The sequence below is a fragment of the Spermophilus citellus genome (assembly GCF_964194105.1).
Source record: "Spermophilus citellus genome assembly, chromosome: 17".
Taxonomy (NCBI): domain Eukaryota; kingdom Metazoa; phylum Chordata; class Mammalia; order Rodentia; family Sciuridae; genus Spermophilus; species Spermophilus citellus.
The window spans coordinates 14,104,485-14,127,914 of NC_138199.1; the positions used below are offsets into that span (position 1 = coordinate 14,104,485).

At 49.7% G+C, this 23,430-nt stretch overlaps 4 protein-coding genes across 5 annotated transcripts; all 4 read right to left on the bottom strand.

Moving 5' to 3' along the window:
• Positions 1 to 722: 722 nt before the first annotated feature.
• Positions 723 to 10,530, bottom strand: CHRNB1 (cholinergic receptor nicotinic beta 1 subunit). Its single transcript, XM_081272445.1, has 12 exons — positions 10,515 to 10,530; positions 8,619 to 8,722; positions 8,390 to 8,529; positions 7,695 to 7,739; positions 6,763 to 6,872; positions 6,552 to 6,660; positions 6,067 to 6,214; positions 5,599 to 5,808; positions 3,031 to 3,254; positions 2,402 to 2,574; positions 1,887 to 2,034; positions 723 to 1,585 (listed from the first exon to the last, which is right to left on the bottom strand). The coding sequence occupies exons 2-12, from the start codon at positions 8,674 to 8,676 to the stop codon at positions 1,445 to 1,447; spliced, it is 1,506 nt and encodes a 501-aa protein (XP_081128571.1). The 5' UTR covers positions 8,677 to 8,722; positions 10,515 to 10,530; the 3' UTR covers positions 723 to 1,444.
• A 63-nt stretch (positions 10,531 to 10,593) lies between these two features.
• FGF11 (fibroblast growth factor 11) lies at positions 10,594 to 15,306 on the bottom strand. 2 transcript variants are annotated; one of them, XM_081272447.1, is made up of 5 exons: positions 13,964 to 15,306; positions 12,227 to 12,337; positions 11,928 to 12,031; positions 11,186 to 11,300; positions 10,594 to 10,722 (listed from the first exon to the last, which is right to left on the bottom strand). In XM_081272447.1, exons 1-5 carry the CDS (start codon positions 14,154 to 14,156, stop codon positions 10,652 to 10,654), a joined length of 594 nt encoding a protein of 197 aa, XP_081128573.1. In that variant the 5' UTR covers positions 14,157 to 15,306; the 3' UTR covers positions 10,594 to 10,651. The 2 variants fall into 2 exon arrangements, with proteins under 2 accessions (XP_081128573.1, XP_081128572.1); XM_081272446.1 differs by having other exon boundaries at positions 11,186 to 11,384.
• A 756-nt stretch (positions 15,307 to 16,062) lies between these two features.
• On the bottom strand, positions 16,063 to 18,170 carry TMEM102 (transmembrane protein 102). The gene is made up of 3 exons (XM_081272788.1): positions 17,935 to 18,170; positions 17,541 to 17,760; positions 16,063 to 17,442 (listed from the first exon to the last, which is right to left on the bottom strand). The coding sequence occupies exons 2-3, from the start codon at positions 17,752 to 17,754 to the stop codon at positions 16,124 to 16,126; spliced, it is 1,533 nt and encodes a 510-aa protein (XP_081128914.1). The 5' UTR covers positions 17,755 to 17,760; positions 17,935 to 18,170; the 3' UTR covers positions 16,063 to 16,123.
• Positions 18,171 to 22,156: 3,986 nt separating this feature from the next.
• On the bottom strand, positions 22,157 to 23,429 carry SPEM3 (SPEM family member 3; the record flags this gene model as incomplete). The annotated part of the gene is made up of 2 exons (XM_081269943.1): positions 22,157 to 22,308; positions 22,442 to 23,429. 2 exons carry the CDS (start codon positions 23,427 to 23,429, stop codon positions 22,157 to 22,159), a joined length of 1,140 nt encoding a protein of 379 aa, XP_081126069.1.
• Between the last annotated feature and the right edge of the window lies 1 nt (position 23,430).

Here is a 23,430-nt window from a genome sequence, read left to right on the forward strand (position 1 = left end):
TTGTAATTGCTGTAGCCACTAGGATCCAGCTGACTTTGGTCTGACCTCCAAGCAGAAACATTAACTCAGTCCATTTCATACAGCCTTCTGTGCATAACTGCTAGATGGAAGATCTCTGTATCCTTGAATGGCCTTGCTTCAAACCAGATTCAACCCTTTTTCCAGTCTGAAAGTAAACTGAGGCAAAAAAATATGTGATGACCATAAAAGATATGACCTCATTCCATTCTTAGCCTCTCCATTGGCTTCAACTCCTTGCCTGTCCTCCTCTCTCCTATCTTTTCTACTGATATGGAGGGATGGGCAGGTAAAATGAGTGAAGGTGGTTAGGTGGACAGGGGCTTTAAGGAATTCTGGCACCAATACCTTGACTAGAATGAGCAGCCACTGATTAGCTCTAGCAAGTTTCCATCAACAAGTCAGGCATTACCATACTTAAATTTTTTTTTTTCAAAGAAAAGCCAGAAATTCCCAGACCTGGTGGCCTATAATCTCAGAGGCTCAGGAGGACAAGATGTGAGGATTACAAGTTCAAGGCCAGCCTCAGCAACTTAGGTCCTAAGCAACTAGTGAGACCCTGTTTCAAAATAAAAATAAAAAGGGCTGGGGATGTAGCTCAATGATAAATTGCCCTGGGTTAAATATCCACATACAAAGAAAAAAGAAAAGAGAGAAATCCACATGTCTCTGTGAAATATCCAAGTTTTAAAAGTAGTGAGCTAATTAGAAACTGCACATGCCAACAACATGAACCAATAAAAACACTCCAGTTTGCAAACTCAGATATTGTTGATATATACTATGGGGCATATACTATTATTAGCTTTGTTTTACAGATGTGGAAACTATGATACAGGGCAGTCAGTCATTTGAGCATTAAAGCCAGAAGTTGAATAGAAGTCTTTAAAACACTTTTTTTCAGTTTATTTTTTTTTAAAGTGTTGTTTCTTCAAAACACTTTTTTAGCCTTTAGAACCTTTTTTTTTTTTATTACATTAAGGTAAAAACAGAAAAAAAAATTAGTCCAAACATGCAAATATAGGAACTATTAATTGGTGTTATTTCTTTCCAGAAAATCCTCCCTCTTCATTCAACATTGAACCTTTAGGTCAGCGTCAGGTGCTGGAAATATTACAGTGACCAAGACATTTCCTGCCATCCTAAGGCTTACATTAATTTGTGCTCTTTGTTCTACTTCATTTGGGACCTGGGCATTGATATCCAAGGGAGCTGCCTCAAGTATCCAAAGAGCAAATAAACTGATATGCATTTCAGGTGGGTCTAAGACACCCTGACCAGCCGTCAGTTCCGTTTAAGCGCTCTCCTCAGAAACGAAATAAAAGTACTGGATTCCTAGCGAAAGGGTTTAAGCAGAGGGGGTTATAAGGCTTGAAAATACTTTCATTTCAACTAGCCGAGAACCTGAGGCTCGGCCTTCCAGTCCTCAAGGAAAGGGGTCGGCAGGGGGTAAGTGGTACGTAGCATCTAGGAAAATGACCAGGGTTCCGACGCTCGTGAAGATGATGAAGGTCCACAGGAAGAGGCGATCCACTACCATAGCCACAAACTGCCAGTCCTCCTTCAGCTAGGGGTAGGCAGAGGAAACCTTCTGAGTTCTAGGCCCCGATTCCCAGGGAAGCCTGGCCCCCACAGCTCGGACCCCGCCCGGGACTTCCCACTGGAGGTCTGAGAGAAGACAAGGCACTGCAACAAGTGATAGAGACCGCGAGTTAAAGAACCACTCAGAATGTCGAGGGCGGGACCAAGTGAGGTAAACTTCCAATCATAAGTGGAAGCCAGTGCTAGGGGCGAGACTTGCATTTGCGGGCGGAGCCAAGGTCACAGAGGACCTGCTCTTGCTCTGCTCCTCCCTTATTGGACTTAACTGCATTGTGGTCCTCCTGTTCCTGCAGCTGTCGAGCGATGTAGCTGATCGAGGAAACCACCTCCCGTAACTCGGGAGGCAGGCCCACAGCCCGGTTTCGACCATCAATAAATCGCCGCAGGTCCGGGGTAGACAGTTCAGGCTGAAATCTGGAAGAAGCTGAATGTTCGGCCACGCCCCAGGCTAGAATAGCTAGCGCCAGTGACCTAGGTCCAGCTCCAATTGCCTCCAACAACCTGCCAGTTCCAAAAAGCTGGAAGAGCCCTTCAGACACTCTCGCCAGGGGAGACCTCTCCAGCCATCCTCAACTTCTTGCACCCTTCCTCAACTTCTTCCAACCCTCCAAGCTTTATTTACCATCTTCCCTCAAAGTAAGCCGCAGAAGGGATACTACAACTCCCATGATGCTGAACCACAGCATCTTCCGAGAGCATGGGACGCTAAGCTCGCGCTCGGTCTTCTGGGAACTGTAGTTCTCCCTCTCCCCTCCATGTCAGTGTTGGGTATTGGTTCTACCTGTTGGGTTTGGGGAAGAGAAAATCATTCGGTGGCTTCCGGATAAAATATTCGTCAGTACCCCGACCCCAGCCACTTCCCAGAGAAGAAGAGTGAGGGGGCTCTGGCAGCTGGTCTCTCTCAGGTTTTGGCCTCTTCAGACCCAGGTAGAGAGGGAGCTTGTGGATGAAGATCTGCAGAATAGAAGACACTTACTGGAACGGGCTTACTACAAGGGAAGAAGCCAACCATGTCCATTACCACTGTGCATGCATATGGTTCCATGGAGTTAATAGACAAGGAAATGCAATCTGATGGTCTTGAGAGGTCTTTAATGGGTTGAGAGGTTTCTGGGCTTTCACTCTGATTGTACCTATCCCCAAGAATGTTTCCCAGGGACCCAACATAGGTAGTAATGATGAAGGGAGTATGGAATCGATGAAATGATAAGAATGGGAAGTACAATTAATCGTGCAATGTTTCAACACCCAACAGGCTTTGGCATTTCAACACTTTACCAGATAGCCTTCATTTTCCCTTAGGTCTATAAAAAGGAAGTTGAGATTGGTGGGTGGGGGGAGTGATAGCTGGACAAAGAGCCAAATACTAAGATTGGGAGTTAGCACAGGCCAGAGGAAGAGATCTCTTACCTGACGGACCCAAAGAGGCATTTGGTGGGTGTGGGGAGAGCGGTGGTGCAGGTTGAGTACCACAACGCTAAGGATGACTGAGAAAGTGACGAGGATCATGGTAAACATTAGATACTTAATAATGATGGGTACTGACAGGGAGGTCTCAGGTACTTTGTCTGCCAGCAGCAGCAGGAACACAGTAAGGGTCAGCAGGGCAAAGATGGAGAGCCCCATCTTTTCTCCTTAGAAGGCAAAGGGGAAAGCAAAAGGATTAGACTTTACTAGAAGGAAATATCTATGTCATAATCAGTGACCATGTTTCCAGAAGGAAATCTCTGTCATAATCAGTGACCATGTTTCCAGCCAACCAATGATAGGAAAGGTCAATTTGCATACAAATTACTCCCATATTTGTTCCTCCAGTCTGGACTTCTCCCTTGCACACCAGACTTACATCCAAATGCTTTCTCAACCTTTCCACTGGGATTATCCAATACACATCTCAAATTTAGGATGTCTAAAACCTAATTCTGTCACCACCAAAGCTACTCTCCCATAGTTTTCCCCATCCTATAACAACTGCATCTTTTCTGTGGCTTAAACCCAACTCCTTGGAGTCATTCTCAACTTTCCTCCATTTCTGTCTCTCTCCATCTCTTCTACTCTTCATTCCATATCTTCAAAATATATCCTAAAACTGATGACATATCACATCTACACTCTCATCCCAACCATCATTACCTCAGGTCTGAATTATTGTAGAGGTATCCTACCTGATCTCTGCTTCATCTGTTTACCTCAGCAGATCAGTCAGACTGATTTTGTTGAAATATAAATCAGATTATATCATTCCTCTTTTCAAAACCACCTAAATAGCTCCTCATATCCTTCAATATAAAAGCAAAGTTCTTTCTGTGGATCACAGGTTTTTCTCATTAGCTCCCTAATTTCAACTTCTACTTTCCCTCTGGCTTACTTCATTCAGTTACAATGACTTCCTGCCTATTTCTTGAATATACAAGTCAGCCTCCCACTACAGGGCCTTTGCATTCACTGTTTCCTTTGCTTGCACATTCTTTCCCCAGATACCTCCTGGAGTCATTTTCTTGCCTCCTTTAAGTCAAATAGTCCCTCTTCAATGAGGCCATTCACTGACATCCCATGTATTGTTATTGTTGTTATTATGTTATTATTATTTTTTAAACTGGGAATAAACCCCAGGGACACTTTACTGCTGAGCTACATCCCCAGTCCTTAAAAAAAAAAAATTTAAGAGTTTCATTAAGTTGCTGAGGCTGGCCTTGAACTTGTGATCTTCCAGCATCAGCCTCCCAAATTGATGAGATTACAGGCATGCACCACCATGCCCAGTTCCATTTTTATTTTTTATTTACTATAAGGAAAGCAGCCAACCACCTCCAGATAAAAGAAAAAAATGCTTTGAATACTAGAGTTAAGGATACTGGGTCTCTCAACCAGATTGGCACTGACTAGGGCTGGAATAACAACACTATCACTTTTTTTAAAAATTTTTTTTAAAGAATTTTTTAATATTTAGTTTTCCGCGGACACAACATCTTTGTATGTGGTGCTGAGGATCGAACCCGGGCCGCACACATGCCAGGCAAGCGCGCTACCACTTGAGCCACATCCCCAGCCCCACAACACTATCACTTTTACTGTGTGATGTCAGATAAATGACTTAAACTCTCAGCCTCTTTATCCTTTGTAAAATGAGAGTGACAATTCAGTACTTACCATGAAGTATTATTGTAAAGATTAGAATCAAATAACATGTTAATTGTATAACCTTATAGTAAGTGCTTAAAAATAGTAAAAAAAAAAAAAATATGGGCATGGTGGTGTACATCTTTAATTCTAGTGGCTTGGGAGACTGAGGCAGGAGGATCACAAGTTCAAGGCCAGCCACAGAAACTTAGCGAGACCCTAACCAACTTAGGAGACCCTGCTGAAAATTTTTTTTTTTTTAAGTATTGGGGATGTGTCTCAGTGGCTAAGCAATCCTGGGTTCAATTCCTGGTTTAAAAAAAAAAAGCTATAATCACATAGAATGTACTGAGTACCAGGCATAGTTTTATTAAGTCAGTCAATTCTCAAAATAATCCTATGTGGTAGGGACAATGATTGTCTTCATCAGGAAACTAATACACACAAAAATTAAGAAATTTACCCAAGGTTACTCTGTTACTACATTTTGCTTCCTGCTAGAGAAATATTATTATTTCTCAGGTAGGTAAAAAGTTTAGGCATAGTGTCCAAAAAGTAGGGGTGGAGGGTTGCTAGGAAAGGGGAAAGGGAAGAGGAGATTGGCTCAACATGGGATTTGGCTGGTCAGAAAACTACACAAGTGGCTATGACTCTAAAGGAAAGAATTCAGAAGTCACTGGGTGAAGGGAAACCAGCAGCAGAGGGAATGTAGAGCCTAATGTTGGGTATACAGGGTGAGAAGGAAAACCAGGGATTGATGAATCTAATCAATGGTGATTTAGAAAATCGTGGTCTGCGTTAAGGGTGAAGAGAAAGAAGCTGAGCTAATGAGAAGAGCTAGGGCCCCTTCCCCCTTACCTGCATCCGGCGGCAAGTAGAAGACAAAGATGGCCAAGAGAGTGATAAGGATGCACGGGGCAATGACATTGACCAGGTAGAAGAGAGGCTTCCGGCGGATGATGAGGTAGAAGGTGACTTCCTCATGTTGTCCTTCCCTCCCTCCCCTAGGATCCCCTGGAGGCTGGATTAGCCTAGCAGGCTTGTGGATAATCTCCCATTGGCCATTCTCTGAGGGAGAGGGAAGCAGAAGGAGATACCTATATGAGAATTGTCCTAGTCAGTTCCAGGTATGCAACACTGTAGTGGGCAGCTATCTCTAATAAACTTAACTACGTCTCAGTTTCTATATTTGTACAGTGTTGATAGTCATACCCACCTTGCTGACTCCAAAAGGTTACATTGGACATTGCTGACAGAGTATATTTACCTGCCTGTTACAAACTGGAAATCAGAAAGCCTAAGGGTGTGGAAGTCATCCCCACTTACCAATGAATGTCCCTTCATGAATGTAGATTTCCTGCCGCTCCAGCCCATCAGAACCCAGGCCTGTATGCAGACTGACCTCTGAGCTGTCATAACTGTAGGAACTAAACACCATGGTGCAGTTTTGCCAGTCAAAGGGGAAGTAGGTGACCTGTATGGAAGGGAGAATCTATCTAGCTGCCAGAGAACTGGTCAGGACTTCCTTCAATTTGGAAGGTCATTGGGGAGGTCCTTGGGGGAACAGGGAAATGAGGTCAAAGAGGAATTAGAGGGCTACTAACAAAGGCCATTTGGGAAATGGTGGAAGGTCACTGAGAAAGAGTAGGAGTCAAGAAAGTCTATGGAGAAAAGAACACTTAGTGAAAAGCCAGGAGATGAGGTCATAGGGGATAATGGAGGAGGAATGGGAGCCCCTGAAAAGTCAGGATGTCTGAGGAGAGCAAGAGTTTTTAAGAGCAACTTTAGCTTCCCAGGTGGGGCTCAGAAACCTGGATGCTGCAGCTGCTGCGATAGATGCCTGGGGGTTGCCAGCGGACTGAGCCATCTGAAGACACCACAACATCAATGTCCAGAGCAACATCAAAATTTCCATCATTGCTGCAGAGAAAGGATCCTCTCATCTGGAATCCTATAGTCCTCCGGAGGCCCCACCCCTCTTGAGTTCCCACCCCACCTCCCAGGCTTTGGAAAATACCCTACTTGTTCATCAACACCACATCAGGTAGCCATACTGATTCTGCCGTGATGCGGAGCAAATCGATGCCATCGTGCTCTGCCGGGTCCCAGCTCAGCCTGTAGTCAGTCCACTCCTAGGGAAGCACAGGCTAAGGGGCTGTTTGGGGCTAGAAATACAGGAAGGGAGTGCAAGGGAGTGGAGAAGTGCAGGCATGTCAAGGAGTCAGGTTCTGATTTGGGGTCTGTCTTCACTCTTTGGTATTCACACTAGCTAATTTTCATCTCTCAGTTGTGGGTCTCAGTTTTTTAAGTCTGGAAAAACGAAGAGAGGTTAAGCCCGGCGCAGTGGCGCATGCCTATCTCCTAGCCACTTGGGAAACTGAGGCAGGAGGATTGAAAATCCGAGGCCAACCTGGACAACTTAGCAAGACCCTGTCGCAAAATAATAATAAAAATAAAAGAAAGACTGGTAATGTAGATCATTGGTACATCGCCCCTGGGTTCAATGAAAAAGAAGTAGTTGCACCACCAAGAGGTTGCACCAAGGTGGGTTTTTGTTGTTGTTTTGCTTTTTGTTTTTTTCCTTTCTTTGTGTGTGTGTGTGGAGGGGGGGAGGCAGTGAGTGGGATGGGTACTGCTTATTGAACCCAGGACTTCGCACATGCACAGTGGTTTTCCCAAAATGCAGTTCATGACACTTTAGTGGTTGGGGATCCAAGGTAGTGGTCCTAAAGCAGTGTTTTAAAAAGTTGGAATAAAGAATGCAATACCTATCCCTGTAGGTATTGTTTTCTAAAGCTTCTGTTTCAGTTATGTGTTTTCTGAGGTCGTGATACAAAAAAAAAAAAAAAAATCTTATTCGGCCGGACATTCGAGTAAATTATAAAGATAGCGAGACGCCCTCCCCACCCATCCCCGCCCCCAGCGAGATGCCCTTCCCCATGGGGTCTTCATACCAGGTCTAAATACACCTTTGTGCTCATCTCTTCATCCTTTTCGTTCTATAAGGGAAAATTTTTAAAGCGTAAAGGCAAAGTTAAGTGGAGAAAAATGAGGGCTTGGCAGGTTAACCTCTCCTTGGAAACTGCAACCCCTTTTCCTGAAGCCCACCGTCTAGGGTCCAAGTCCAACCTCCTAGAAGCTGTATTAGCTTAAACCCCGCCTCTACCTCAGAAACACCCCTTCCTGCTATCTACACTCAGCTTGTTTTCCTATCAGCTTCGCCCCCTTCCCCAGACTTGCCCCGGGTCCCGCCCACAGCTCATAATCCACCCAACCCTGAATTTCCGTCTGCAGCTGTTTATTGACCCTTGGGGCACCAAACTCCTCCCCACCCGGTGAAGCCTTCGACAGCTCCTCCTAAGGATCCGCCCCCCCTGCCCGTCAGCCCACCACAGCTCCACTTCAAGATCCGCCCACAAACCGGTACACGGTCCTACTTGACTCCACTCGGGGCTGGTCCACAAGCCACACCTATAAACTTATTCATTGGTCCAATTTCTATCCAATCGCCACTAAAAGGTTGTCCATCCCTCAGCCTGGCCACGCCTAAGCCCCCGCCCCCAGATTGACCATTGGTCCTGCCATGCCCCAAAGCCACGCCCCCCACCATTCCACAGGCCAGACCCCAACCCCCAGCGTGCGCCCTCACCAGGCTGATGAGTTGCGCTAGGGTAAGACCAATGCTGACTTCAACGCTGTCACCCAACACGCGCGCCGGCCGTACAGAACTATCATAGCCCGAGAAAAGTTTCTCGCGGAGTTGGCCCTCCGCCTCTGAGCCGTGGGCGCCTGTGGGAGAAGAGCATTAAGTGAAGCCCTGGTGCCTGTTCACAACCGTTGCTCCAGTCACTGCCTCCTCAGGATTTAGACGTACTTACCTGGGGCGAGCAGCACCCCCAGGACCCCCAGAAGCAACAGCAGCACCCCTGGGGTCATAGTCTGGTCGTGGTCGCGGCGCTCAGTGAGTTCGCCCGGGAAGCTGCTGAGGCAACCAGCGCAGGGGAAGTGACGAGGCGCCCAGGAATGTGCACCTGTCGTTGGGGGGCAGCTGCCACCCCACCAGCCCCGCCCCAGGGATTGGTTCCGCCCCGAGCAACTGCCATCGCCCGCCACTCAGAGATGACAGACAATACTTCAGTTGTATAAACTGACTTTAATTTGAAAGCGTAGAATGGTGACCCAGTCCCCTGGGTGAAGTGTCAGGAGATGGGTGGAGCCTGAGCGGGGTTTGTGTGGGTGAGGGGGGAACCTATCCTCCTTGCGACAAGCCAGAAGTAAAAGAGCCTGAGAAAAAGTGACCTGTCTTTGAGCACTAGCCCCTTGCTTAGGGTCTCAATCTATCCCGCCCAGGTCTGTGGCGCTTGGGAATATAGTTCACTAATGGGTTCCCAGTCCTTTCCAGGCCTTGTCCGTTTTTCAGAAAAATCTAGTCAGGCCCTTTGGGTACTTAAAACCCAGCTGAGGTTATAAGCTGTAAAGTAAAGCAAGTCTATTCACTTAGAAGCTCTGGGGGTGCATAAGGTCTCCAGCTTAAGAGGCCCTCACCCTCCTTGGCCTGACCTGTAGGGGAGAGGGGTGGGACTTATTGCTGAATTGGAGTATCCTCGTGGGGAGGGGCATCAAGGCTGTGTCCCATTTGTCCTTTTAATTCTAGATCTATTGCCCTAAAAACCTCAGCTTTAAAGGGGACCTGGAAGGAATTCCTGCTGAGGTAGCTAAGTGTTCATGTCCCCCCAACCCAGACACAGATTCAATTATGCCATGGTTTTTGTTTCCTTTCCCCTCCCAGCTTTCTGGGTCAGGGATACTTTCAAAATTCTTCTGCCCTTTCCCAGACTTTTCCCTGGCAGGACCCCGGCTGGGTTGCAGAGGTTGGATGGAACTGCATGTAAAAATAAGGTTAGCATTCTACATGGAAGAATAAAGTTTTTTAGAAAATTATCCAGGAAAATAAGTGGTTCTTTATTCAATCAGAACTAATTAGTTCTTTATGAATCATAGCTGGGTCCTTTTCAGAGCTCATTCTTAATAGGTATCACTAGAAGTGAGAAAGTAGGTCTAGAATTCAAGACTCTAGAGCTAATATGGCTATATAGGCCCCCAGTTCCATCCTGGAAAGAGGTCTGAAAGTCATGGCCTATGTTCTAGAGCTATAATTCAGGAGGAATTATGGCTACATAAAGGTCTAGAACACTGTGCTCTAGAACTGAATATCTCTGGGATAAGAAGGTTAAACCTGTGGTGATCTGAGAGTGGTCCCAGTTCAGGCCAAGGTCAACATCTTGACAGGGCTTAAATCCAGTCTCTCTACTTGAAGGCTAAGGGTCCAACTGGGTTAAGGATGGAAGCTTGATGGATCCAGAACAGAACCTGGCAGCATGCCTAAGTTCTAGCACAGAGCCCTAGTACAGAAATGGCCCTGGCTGGGGTGTTTGGTATTTCAGAACCTGACCAGACAAGGCAGAAGGTAGAATAGGGAAAGAAGAAAAATGATCCTGAGCTTCAGTGGACCTATGGCTCAGTGGCAATGAAAGGGGGTACAAGGATCCAGGAAGTGACTAAGCCAGGGAGTGGTTTATGCCCTGGCTCTGTCAGTTTTGGAACTCCTAATGCCATCTTGAGAAAAGGCTTTGGGGGACAAGTATGAGTATGGAAATAAGTGATCAGCCAGACTATAATCAGATATCTGCCCCCCATCCCCGACTCAAGGATCTAAAAGTCTCAACAGCCCTGGAAGTCCCAGCCAGCCCCTAGGTTCCCTCAGTGTAGAGTACCTGGTGGGACCTGGCTGCTCAGGGCATGTGTGTGGCAGCAGGGGTGAGAGCAGGGCCGGGAGCAGGGCTGGGAGACAGGCTGTGGTGGTGGCTGGCTCACTGGGAATTCAGGGAGCCTCCAGTCCAGAGATTATATTTCAGGGGGCAGGGGGACTGGAAGGGGAAGTCTCAGGGACACTGTGGAGAGAAGGCTCCCGGTACATGGCCACTGTGGAGGGGAGAGAGAGAGAGGAGCAGGGAAGGAGAGTTAGGCACAGAGAGACCAGGGCAAAACCAGAGCTCTGAGAGGGCTCCCTTCCCCCTACACTTGCCCAAAGAACCCCAACCCAAAGGAGGAAAGCTCCCCAAATCCAAAAGGCCAAAGCCTTCCCAGCATGACCTGTCATAACACATCCTCTTTTTTTTTTTTTTTTTCTTGTGATACTTGGGATTGAGCCAGGGACTCTACCACTGAGTTACATCCCAACCATTTTTATTAAATTACCAAGGCTGGCCTCAAACTTGCAATCTTCCTGCCTCAGCCTCCCCAGTCTGGGATTACAAGCATGCACCACCACACCCTGCTAACTGTATTCTCTTAATATTCATAACCTTAGCTGTGTATCACTAAATGTTCACGTCAACGTCAATACCCTCCCACATGGCCCACCTTTTCTTGAGTCCATACCCACCCTCCAGGAGCTTGGGCACAAAGTGGGCAGCTGCCTTGGTCTTCTTGACTCTATTTCCCTTCATGACCCGGCCCTCCTTATCCAGGCCTAGGTACCAGGCTCGGCCAGAACGGCGCTGACGGTAGAGAGCAGAAGCATACAGGACATAATAATTCTCAAAGACACACTCCTTAAAGCGACACTCGGCAGTGAAATGTGGCTGAGGAGACAAAGACCCAGAAAGGCACACACAGAGAGACAAAAAGACACATCACTGGCAGAAGGAAGCCCTTAGGATGAACAAACCAGGATATAATCTATACATTTTTGGGAGAAGAGGAGGGCAACCACTGAACTGAGAGCAAAGGGAGGATAAGAAAGAGCTTAGGAGGCCCCTGAAGGCTATAAACTAGACTTGTGGGGGCCCTGGAATAAGATCCCTACTCTCTACTCCCAACTTTCACCATCACCTATCCTGAATGATTCTGGGGAAGTGAATAATAATCAAGTCTGGAGGAGACATGGTGAAAAGTGAGGACCCTAAAAGGCTGAAAGCACTGGACACCCAAACAGCCTGGGATAGGGCTGTGTAAGGAGCAGGGATTGCACACATCCTAGAGAACCTTTGTGGTAAACAGTGACCACATGCCATAAGCCAAAGCTGGAGGTGGGGGAGTCCTGGGTGTGAAATGTCTATAGCTACAGAAGGTTGTATGCTGAGGGTGTCCCCAGTACCCCAGGCCACTCAGCCTTATCATCTCACCGAGCTGTAGAGCAGCCCCTCAGCGTTCATGGCCATGTAATGACCCAGCTTTGCACTCTGGATGGTGACAACACGGAGCCCCACAGGAATTAGGTTGAAGTGGGCTGGAGGAAAAGAGAGGAAGCATCAGTACCTAGTCACTTCACCCTTATCTGAGCTCCCTCCAACCCGGCTCCACTGCTTCCCTTTGGAATCTGGGAGACAGACAGAAAACAATAGAACCTGAAGAGGGAATAGGATTGTCATCTTATATCCCCATATTCCCCCTTCCCACCCAGCAACTGGCTTCCCCTTCTCACTGAAGGAGCTGGTGTCCTCTGGGGTGCCCTGGATGCTTCCGTCAGGATTCGCCTGGAGGTAGAAACCCTGGCGGCAGAACAGTTTGGTGACGATGCCTTTGAGCTGAGGTTCTAGAGAGAGAGACATTCATCTTTGAAAATGACATCTCTGTTCCCAGAAACATTCCTTCACTTGGCGGGATCACAGGAAAGAAAGGAGAATGGAGGAAAGGAAGCGGGTCCCAGGGAGGCAGATCTTTTACCTTCCAAGCAAGCTCTCTCCCACCTCTTGACTCCTGGGGAAGCTGGGGTTTGGGTCCCTTCTGTTTCTTCTAGCCACCAGCTTTCAGTTTAATTATTGAAATTTATTTAAATGGCTTAATTCCTACTCTACAGCTCATCCATAAGGGGGAGGGGAGAGATGGAGAGAAGGAAAGATACATCAAGAAGCAGCGGGCCTGGCAAGACTAGCAGGGCTACTGAAAGGGCAGAGTGTTTGTGAATGGGGGGGTGGGGAAGCGGCAAGGTGACCACAAGGAAGGGGCTCCCCCTCAGGAGCTGGGGTGGGATTGGGCCTGACGCTGACTCAGCACCTGCTGCTGCGGCTGCCGTTTGCTTGGCGCGGGCATTGCCTTGGCCCAGCGCCGGCCTGTCTGACACTGACCCATCTGTCTGTCTGTCTGTCTGTAAGTCTGCTGGCTCGCGGAGGCCTAGTTCTCCCTGAGGCTCAGCCTCTTCCCTTCACCCAGGTAACCCACCTGGGATTGGGGGACGTCCGGTACCATATCAAGGATATGGGGGAGGGGGCCATGGAGAAGGAGAGGCAGGCTGAGTCACGTGGAGGCCGGTTCCCACTCAGAGGGTGGGCTGCGGACTGTACCACTATGGACTGCGGGTGGCGGGGGAGGAGGACGCGAGGGGCTACCCCTAGGGGAAATGGGAACCGGCTGGAGCCGGGCCAGAGGGACTCCCTGACTGTCATACCTGGACAAGGACCACAAGCTAACATACAGCTCTCCTCCCGGGTCGCTTGCTCTCTGTCAACTTCCCTGTCCCCCCTGTATGTGGTACGACCCCCAAGTCTTAGTGCCTTTTTTCTAGCAGTGAACTGTGTTTGAGTTCTTCCAGGCTCAGGGTCCCCTGAGCCTGCGGACCCGTATTTTGGAGTCATGCAGGGGGAAATGGGGGAGGGTTGCCCCTACTGACTTCTTGTAGTTCAGGTCAAGTGAGGAGGTCCCACTAAGGGGCTGACTGGTGAGGTAGCTACAAGGACACCGGGGGAGAGCTGGGGAGATTGGTTTTGAGCCAAGCAAGCTGGACCCGGAGGAAGCGAGCCTAGGCGTGGAGCGGGAGAATCAGGGTGGGGGCGGGGCGGCCAGAGCTGCAGAAACCCTCTGGGTCACCCAGGTGTCCGGAACCCCTGGGCCCCAAAGCTCTCAATTGAAAGAATCGCGAGAAACGGCACGTAGGCGGAGGACTGTGGGGGTGGGGACTCCCGGGGTGAGTAGGAGCCGCCAGGCTTGCGGCCCCAGACTTAGCCCCTCAAGTCTTTCCCTTTCCCTTGCCCTCGAAAGCAAGGAGACTTATGGACAAAAGGCGAGGGAAACTGAGGCACAGTCTAGCAGACTTTGTCGTCCGGTCCCGCCCCTTCCCACTTTTGGGGACCACCCTCAACCAGGCCCCATTCTTCAGAGTCCCTGGCCTCAACCTCTCAGGAGGAGAGAACTCGAGGGGAGACCCCGCCCCAGCCGCACTCACCAAGGCCGCGGTCGGGCCGCGTCGGCCGTCCCCCGCACAGTCGCACCTTGGACAGCAGGATGAGGAGCTGCTTCTGGCAAAGGGACTTGGTGCCGCGGGGACACACGCGCCGCTGCGCCGACACCGGCCGGCTGCCCCCGGGCTCGCGGACCTCCCGCTTCTGCCGGATCAGGCTACTGGCCAGCGCCGCCATGGCGCCCCAGAAGAAGACACCCCCAAAACAGCAGGCGCTAGGAGCGCCCTGGGCTCCTTCAGAGGAGCCCTCTCACCAGGACATGCTCTTGACGCTCAGGTCCCAACTCACCGCCCCACCCACAGGACCTGAGGATAAACCCCAGAGCCACCAGCTCCCACCCTTGGGCCCTGTGCTAGCTCCACCCGATTCAGCAGCCTATGCACTCCCCACTTGACCTCACCCTCAAATTTTGTCCCCTACTGAAAACTCTCCCTTCCCTCCTCTACAGTGTCTTTGTTTCCACTTCCCCTGTCCCACACCAAGACCCTCCAAATTTCTAAGATATGGTCTCAATATCCCCAAGCCCTTTTCCACCCCCCAGCCAGATCCACTCTTGTAATCTAAAGGGTGTGGGTCCTTAGTTTTGGAGAAATTAGCTCACCCTACCCCTGCAGGGCCACTGTCAATGTCAGGAAGGAACCCAACCTTGGTGCTTTTTCCTTTGCTACCCTCTAAATGAAAAAGATCCCCCACTTTTCACTGAAATCCCCCCAAATATCTCAGAATATCCAGGCTATCCAGGTTTATTGAGATTCCCAGGCCCTCTAGCTGAACACCTTTTCCCACTATCCCTATTTCTAGTAGCCCAGTGTTCCAGCTGCAGAGACCCTTTCCTCACCTTGTCACCCTCCACTCCTTTTGAAGTCACCTCCAAATCCACCCTTCCTAGTGAATACACCAGGTGATTGTCAGAGGGACCCTGTCACCTGGAAATAAGGAGCATCCGCCCCCCACCCTTGCCCCTTAAATTTCCTTAGGGACAGCTGGTGCTGTTTGGATCCCACGCCCTCCAATTTAACCAGCCCCCTGAAAGAGGCGTGCACCCACGTTGTCAACCAGTCCCCAAATGTGAACAGGCCCCTTATAAATCAGCGCACCAGAGCTTCCTGCCACAGGGCTTCCTCGTCCTCCCCGGCACTGCCTATAGCACCCCCTTTCCTTTCCCCCCGACGCCCCTCAACCTGTCCTGTCCTGTTGATCCGGGCGACTGGTAGCGGCTGGCTCCGGCTCTTGGCTCCTCCCTCCCTCTCCCCGGCAAGAGGAGCTTCCCCCACGCCCTCCTAGGCGTCCCGGTCCGGAGAAGTCAGAGCACTGGGCCTGGCAACTGGACTAGGCAAAGCGGCGGCGGCGGCGGCAGCAGCAGCAGCGGCGGCTGTGGGAAGCTGAGGCGGCGGCAGCTACAGCAGCTCCCCCTCCTCCGAGGGCTGGCCTGGGGGCGGGGCAGGGGGCGGAGACGCTAGGAACGAAGGGGGGGGGGGTGAAGCTGGGCGAACGGAACCCTGGGGTTCCTTAGAGAGGGGAGTGTTTCAGAGGCAGGCGGAGTCGAAGCCAGGTTGCACGTCTTGGGGTTCAGAGAAGGAGCGATAAGGAATTCTGAGCCGAACACTGATGTGGGAGAGAGGTTGGGTTTCAGATAGAATAGCAGTCGGAAGAATGGAGCAGGACCCTACTGCCTGGGATGGAAGTGAGGACAGAACTGGATGACGAAAGTGGGGGAAGAAATTGAAAGATGGGGGAGGGCAGTGAGATCTAGCCCGGGGTGAAATCCAGCCTCTTTAATACTTATGTTTTTGTGTGACAAATTGATCATTCCCTGTTTTCCATACCTCTCCCCTTTCTGCATTTTGTCAGCAACTACAGCCTTCCTATTTCTATTGACTCCTAAGAGAAAAGGCCAAGAGAATTGGGGAGAAATGGTTGCAGGAGGTTGCATCTGGGCAGGAAGCATGCTGGTCAGATTTGGTGAAGGGGGATGATCTGGCCAGAGTTGGGGCGGAGGGGGGGGGAATGGGGAGGAATCGCCTAGGAGGTCTTCTAGAACAGAAACTGGGCCCAGGCACAATCTGTCTTCATGTAAGGGGCGAACAGTTCTCCACGTCTCATCACCAACGGAAACACTTTCTACACGGATAGGAGTAGCGTCTTTAATGGGTTCCGCCCCCAATGCCCGCCAAGCCGCCCCCCTTGCGGGCAACCTTGGCCTCCTCCACTGCCTCACGCAAGGCCCGGGCAGGGTCCCCGCGGAGCTGGGCCAATGCCCTGAGTAGGGCTGCTGTGCCGTCTCCCGCACAGAGCTTTGGACCGCTGAGAAAATAGTGAGGCAGCGTCCCGGCCTCGAGCACGCGGCCCAGCTCATCCAGCAGTCCCAGGCAGCAGGCGCCCGCATTTTCCGGCCGCGCCAGGTAGAGTGCCGGCAGCCGCTCGCACGCCCAGTACAGCAACGTCCGAAGGAGGTAGGGCGCCGCGGCCCGGGTCCCGGCCACCAGCGGGCGCAGCAACGCTTGGGCCGCCGCGTGCGCCTGCAGCAGTGGCGCGGGTATGCGCGCCTTGAGCCCCAGCTCCTGGCGGGCGAAGCAGAGATGCCAGTCAGAGGCGCCGGGCGGCCGGTTGCCACCTCCGGGGACCAGGTAGAAGGAGGCCGATTCCAAGGCCAGCGGACCCGCCCACGAGTGGCTCCGAGCCCCCTCTGGCCAGCCTGTCACGGACACCACGGGAATCAAGTCGAAAAGCAGAAGGCGGCGCGGGGGTCCCGGCGTTGCCAAGAGGACCGTGGTGAAACCCGCGTGGCGAGCTGCGTGCAGCAGGCGCGGAGCCCCCGGGACTGGGATCAAGGACTCGGCGACAGCAGCCAGCGTAGAAAAGAACCAGGCAGCAACCTGGGCGGGACACAATGTGGGCCACGCCTCCGGAGTCTCTGCGGGCTCTGGGACTGGGCATTCGACGGTAGCCCGGGTGACGTCACTTCTTAGTACTTTCAAAGGTGCGGGAGAACCAAGATCGGTGACGTCATGCTGATAAGACACTGGCTCTGAAACGTCACTAGGTGATTTTTCCATAAACACTTGCAGCTGAGGCTCAGTAACGTAAGAGTGCAGCTGGTCCACACGGCTTTGCTGGTCATTGGGACTTCCTTCACTTTTGCTTTGGTTAATCAAATCACATCTACCTGGGACTGGGGGTCCTAGGCAATTCTGCCATGCCTCCCGGACCATATTTCCGCACACCAGCTCTGGGAGACGGAGCCTTGCGGAACAGGATTCCAGATCCAGTTGCAGTTCTGGCCCAGTGATGTCCAGAGAAAACACTGGCACTAAGAGTGTGAAGCCAGCGTCATAGTGAGGTCCCCGGTTGTAGGGACCTAGCGGTGCATGCCCCAGATCTAGGGAGCCCTCGCGAATCCCACCACGAAGCAGCAAGAGCTCTGCCTGGGGAGGAAAGCGGGGGTCCTGGCGGTAAACTAGACCTAAGGGAAGAGAATGGATGGTAAGGGCGTCGTCCGAAGGGGAGGGGAATGGCAAGGCGGAGGGTTGTGGATTCTCACAGGCCAGAAGGATTACTTACCAAGCAATGAAAAGACGAAGTCCTTAGCCCGGAGGAGGTCGGCTCCCGGCTTGGGCCCGTTACTCCAGCTCTCCTGAACATAGAGCTCCTGAATCAGCTGGGTCAGTTCCTGCAGCTGCGCCCCGGAACAGAAGTCAATGTCCGTGAGCGGCCGGGCTGGGGCTGGGGGCGGCGGGCCCCACCAGGGCGCATTTCCCCAGACCGCTGAAGCCATGCTACTCTATTGTTTGGGGATAAGGAAAACACAGGAGATGGCCTAGACGGGCCTTTCCTTTGCTGCCAAAAATCGCTTCAGTTTTTTTCCCTTCTTCGGATGCCTAGCAAGTGCCCCAGACACAGTCCACAAACGGGTCTGCAGACGATGGATTCTAAGTTTAATCTTCAAAACAAATACCTCTTGTGTTCTTGCTCCTTTCTCTGCAGGTCCCCGTCCTCGCGAACGGGTTCACCTGTCTCAGCAGGTGAAAAGTAGCTACTGGGCTCCTCCTACAGCATGCAGTAACTGGGCTTCAAACCCCCTTCTCTACCTCCCTTACCTCTTTTTCGAAAGAGGATTATTGGTCTGTAGTTTACCCCCTAAGGGTAGCTGTAAAGCTGGGGAAGAAACAGGACAGAATGATTCAACAGGTAGCTTCTTCCGGATGCCCACGCCCCTAAATTTCGACCACGCCCTTTCTGTAGACTGTAGGGGTGGCTCGGGCTTTGTCCCGCCTCTCGTGAGAGTTCAATCACTGGTTTTACCAGGTTGAAATCTCGCGCTACCCTGGGAGTTGTAGTTTGTTTTCCGCGCTACCAGGGCGTTGGAGTCATGCCCCTCCATCTTTTCCCGTTCCGCTGAAGTAGTGCCTTATGGAAGTTGTAATTTTTTTTTAAAAAATTTAATTTTATTTTGGTACCAGGCATTGAATCCAGGGGCACTTAGTCACTGAGCCACAACTCCAGCCCCCGGGGTTTTTTATTTTTTATTTTAAGACAGGGCCTTACTAAGTTGCTTAGGGCCTCTCTAAGCTGTTGAGGCTGGCTTTGAACTTGTGATTCTCCTGCCTCAGCTTCCCGAATCACTGGAATTACTTACATACCCAATCTGGAAGTTGCGGTTTCTATGGAGTTATATTATGATGTCTATTGGATCCCACACAAACATTCCTTGGATCTGGAGTAGAAAGGTAATTGGATGGATCTGAATAGCAGAAATGAATAGACACACTTTAGGGCTTGGGGAGAAATAGGGATCCTTGCATACCAGCAGCTCTGGTCACTTCCAGGAAATCATGACTTCCTCATTTTGGTGTTTGAAAGACTGCAGCTTAGAAAGATTGCACATGACTTGTCCAAGGTCAGAGCTGAGTCAGGCAGGAATGGGTCCCCCTGGATGGAGAGGCATCTTCTTGAAATTAGTGGTAGAAATGTTAAAGCAGGAATGGATACCTGATTCAGGGAAAGACATACATAAAAATGATGGCCACCTCAGATATATAAGAGTCATGGTAGGAAAAACTTTGGAATTTCACAGTTGTGTGCACATATAAAGGTTATTAGGATTGAAAATGAGGTCCAGAGGAAACTCATAGCTAGAATGGAGCAGGGCAGTGGAAAATAATCAAAGTCAGGAAATTGCTTTTCAGTAACCTATGCTACTAAGGACCAGACTAAGGGATCAGAACACAATTTAAGCACAAAATGGGAGTAGGAGCCAGGATAATGAGACACAAAGATAGGAAACCAGGAATAATATCTCAGATCAGAGCAATTTATTGCCAAGCAAGTTATTTATTTTTGGTACTAGGGATTGAATCCAGGGGTGCTTTACCTCTTAGTCACCACACCCCCCCTCCTTTTTTTGGGGGGGGGCAGGGACAAAGTCTCACTAAGTTGCTTAGGGCCTTGCTAATTGCTGGTCTCAAATTTGCAGTCCTCCTGCCTCAGCCTCCCTAATCACTAGGATTACAGGCATGTGCCACCACACCCAGCCAGGCCAGGACTTTTTACATTTCTTCTGCCCACAGTCTGTCTCCAGGGTGGAAGAGGCCTAAGTCCAATAGCATAAGCAGGGGCACATTGATAATGTGGAGGCATGTAAAGGAGGAGACTCCTGAAACCAGAGGTCAGTTTAGGAAACCTAGACCTCAGGAGTTCCTAGTCACTGAGAAGGAGAGTCCAACAGGAGAATCAAGAACACTAGGGGGCTGAGGATGTGGCTCAAGCAGTAGGGGTAGCGTGCTCGCCTGGCATGCGTGCGGCCCGGGTTCGATCCTCAGCACCACATGCAAACAAAGATGTTGTGTCCACCGAAAACTAAAAAATTCTTTCTCTCCTGTCTCTCTCTCTCTCTCTCTCTCTCTCTCTCTCTCTCTCTCTCTCTCTCTCTCAAATAAAAAAAAATTAAAAAAAAAGAACACTAAAACACAGCCCAGACCTGGGGACATAAATTTCCGTACATCCAACTGTGACCCAAGAAGCCAGCAGGGGTTTTACACAGTCTGGGGTAAACAGGCATTGGCATCCTTACATCTTACCTGCTCAAGAACAAAGTTCTCTGGGCACTATGAGCATTGAAAATGTGGGGGATGGACCAGGTGCATGCCTGTAATCCCAGTGACAGGAAGCTGAGGCAGGAAGATTGTGATTTCAAAGCCAGCTTCAGCAACTTAGCAAGGCCTTAACAAAGCCAGCTTCAGCAACTTAGCGAGGCCTTAAGCAACTCAGTGAGAACTTATCTCTAATAAAATATAAAGAAGGGCTAGGGTTGTGACTCAGTGGTTAAGCACCCCTGGGTGCAATCCCTGGTACCAAATAATGATGATGATGCTGGGGATGGGTGACAAAGGGAAGGGAAATCCTTTAAAGCATTGCTCTCTACAGGATTTTCTAATGGAAATGTCCTTGATTTATATTGTCCAATACAGTAGCCACTAGCTATAGTTGGCTATTGAGCACTTAAAGTGTAGATTATGAGACAGAGGAATCAAATTTTTTGCTGAATGTTAATTCAGTAGTAAGTGCTTGTCTAGCACGTATAAAGCTCTGAGTTCAATCCCTAGCCCTGCAAAAAAATTAATAAAAGATGTGCTTCTGTGAACACAATAGATAATACAGAAGTTATAATGAGGGGCTGAGATTGTGACTCAGCGGTAGAGTGCTCACCTAGCATGTGTGAGGCCCTGGGTTCCATCCTCAGCACCACATAAAAATAAAAATGATATTGTGTCCAATTACAAATAAAAAAAAATTTTTAAAAAGTTATGAAGAATATATAGTTATGATCTAATCTTCACTTCCACCCTAGATAATTCTAAAGTGTATACCCCCTTTGAGAATTTTTTCCTATGTATTTTTGAACAAAAATGAGATAGAAAAAATTTGTTTTTGACATTTTAATAGCCATATTTGGCTAGTGGTTACTGTAATGCAAATGTAGCTCTAGGGTCTGAAGAATAATGTGGCTACATAGATATGGAGGAGGAGCAAGGACATCTCAGTTCCAGTACCCATTTGTCTCTGGGTGGTCAACCTTAGGGCTGGAGCTAGGGCTAAGGTAGATGCTGTCAAACAACCACAGAACACTTTGACTCTTTATTCCTGATGCACTTTTGTTCCCTGTATGTCTGAGGTCCTCATCACATTCTGATATCTCCACTCTCTGATGGTCTCCCCTAAGTTGTTGGGTGCCTCTTGGCAGGGGCGCCTGGGCGACAGAGCTTCACACTTGTCCCTGCCCACTGATAACTGTCTTTGGCGGGCATCAAACACCACATGCCCTGCCCGGAAGCCTGGTCCAGGGTAGTGAGGTCTGTTGTTGATTTTGGGAGGCATTGACATCTGGCGATAGCTCTGAAAAGCTGAAGAAACTGTACCCACAGGACGGTATACCCAGCCTTGGCTGTCTGTTCGCCAGGAGGAAGGCTTTAGTTCAACTAGTACAGGTACTTCTGAGAAGGTATGCAGGTTAGTGGGGATCTTGGAAGGGCAGTTTTGATTGATTGGGGTGGAAGTACATGATATATGCTGTTCTGCATTCTCCTTCTGAGAAGCCATCTCATGTATTGATTTCTTCAGGGATGGTGTTAGCTTTGGGGACTGAAGTGGGCCTAGGACTTGGGCAGAGTCAGTACATAGAGTAGGGCTTGGGTTCTTTGGGAGGCCAGGATTTGGGATATTGCCTGAATCCTTGTGGAGACCAGATTCCTGGGTAAGTCCTGGATTCTTGAGGAGGCCAACGTCTTGTGCAAGTGTTGGGTTCTTATGTAGGCCAGGATCTCGATTAATTCTTGGGAACTTGTGGAGGTTAGGATTTTGGCTTTGTTCTGGGTTCCTATAAACTCCAGCATCTTGGATAAGGATAAATCTTTTTTCAGCTTCAGTGGATTGGGTAAGGCCTGGACTCTTACGGCAGTTGGAATCTTGGGGAAGGCCTGGAACCTTGCGGAGTCCAAAGTCTTGGATAAGGCCTAGATTCTTGTAGTCTCCTGAATCTTGGGTCGGGCCCTTATTGAGGCCAGAGGTTTGGACAGAGCCTGGGCACTTCTTGGGACCAAATGCCTGTGTAAGTCCTGAGCTCTTGTTAAGTTCAGGGTCTTGGACAAAGTAGGGACTCTTCTGTGGTCTAGAACCTTGGCCTAGGCTCCTGTAGACCCCTGAATCTTGGACATTGCCTGAACTCTTATAACCTCTAGAATCTTGAGAAGGGCCTGGCCTCTTTTGGAGGTCAGTTGTTTGGGAGACACCTTGATTTTTGCAGACAACAGTGTCTTGGTTGGGTTCAACATTCCTAGAGACACCAGAGCCTTGTATAAAGCCCAAATTCTTAAGGTTAGAATTTTGGGTACATGGTATGTTCTTGTGGAAGCTGGAGGATTGAGTGTAACATGGGCTCCTAAAGACACCCCTATCTTGAGTAATACCTGGGCTCCTTTGGAGTCCAGAATCTTGGGCAATGCCTGGATTCTTTTGCAGGCTAGAGTCTTGAGAAGGGTTTGAATTCTTGCAGAGACAAGGGTTTTGAGTATGGTTTGGGAACTTGTGGAGGCCTGGATTTGGGACAAGGCCTGGGTTTCTGGGAACTCTGGAGTCTTTTGAAAGGTATGGAGTCCTCTGGAGGCCAGGATCTTGGGTTCGGCTTGGATTCTCATGAAGTTCAGGAGACTGGGTTTGGATCAAGTATTGAGAAGTGGTAGAGAACTGGGGAGGAATGGGGAAGTGGGAAGCAGAGAGAGACTGAGGAGACTTAGAGGTTGGGAGAAGGGTGGGTGCTTGTATTAAGGTGGAGGGCTTCTGATGGTTGATGGGTCGAGAAAGGACAAAGGTTTTGGGAGGAACAAGCGGCAGAGAAAGAGTGCATGGTGGAGGAATGGTAGTCAGAGAGCTCTGAGCACTAGTTGGAGAATGAAGGCAATGTTTAGAAGGGGCAACATCCTGGGTATAGACCAAGATCTTGGGGTAAATTGGTGCCTGGAAATCTATGTTTTTCTTCTCAGAACTGCAAGGATGGAAGCTGCAGTAAGGGAAGGTCTTGGACTGGCTGAGTTTCTTGTCTTTGCCATCATCTGATATCTTCCATTCCATGTTCCCCAACTCCAGGTAGCCCAGTATAGATCCTGCAGAAGGCTGGGCACTGTCTTCACCATGTTGCTTTGATATATGCTCAGATGTTTCAGAACTTGCTAAGCCCTGCCTCTCTTGGGGCCTGGAGAGGGTACCAAAGTTCTTCTTGGAATATCCAGAGTTCTGAGGGTTGCACTTATGGAAAACATTCTGCTTTACCCTGCGGGCATCATAGACCACATGGCCAGTGGAGAGGCTAGGGCCAAAGGCAGGCAGAGTAGAAGGACTAGGAGTTAGGTTGGGGGTAGGGGTGATGATAGGGATAGGAGCACGGGCTGGAGGGGCCATG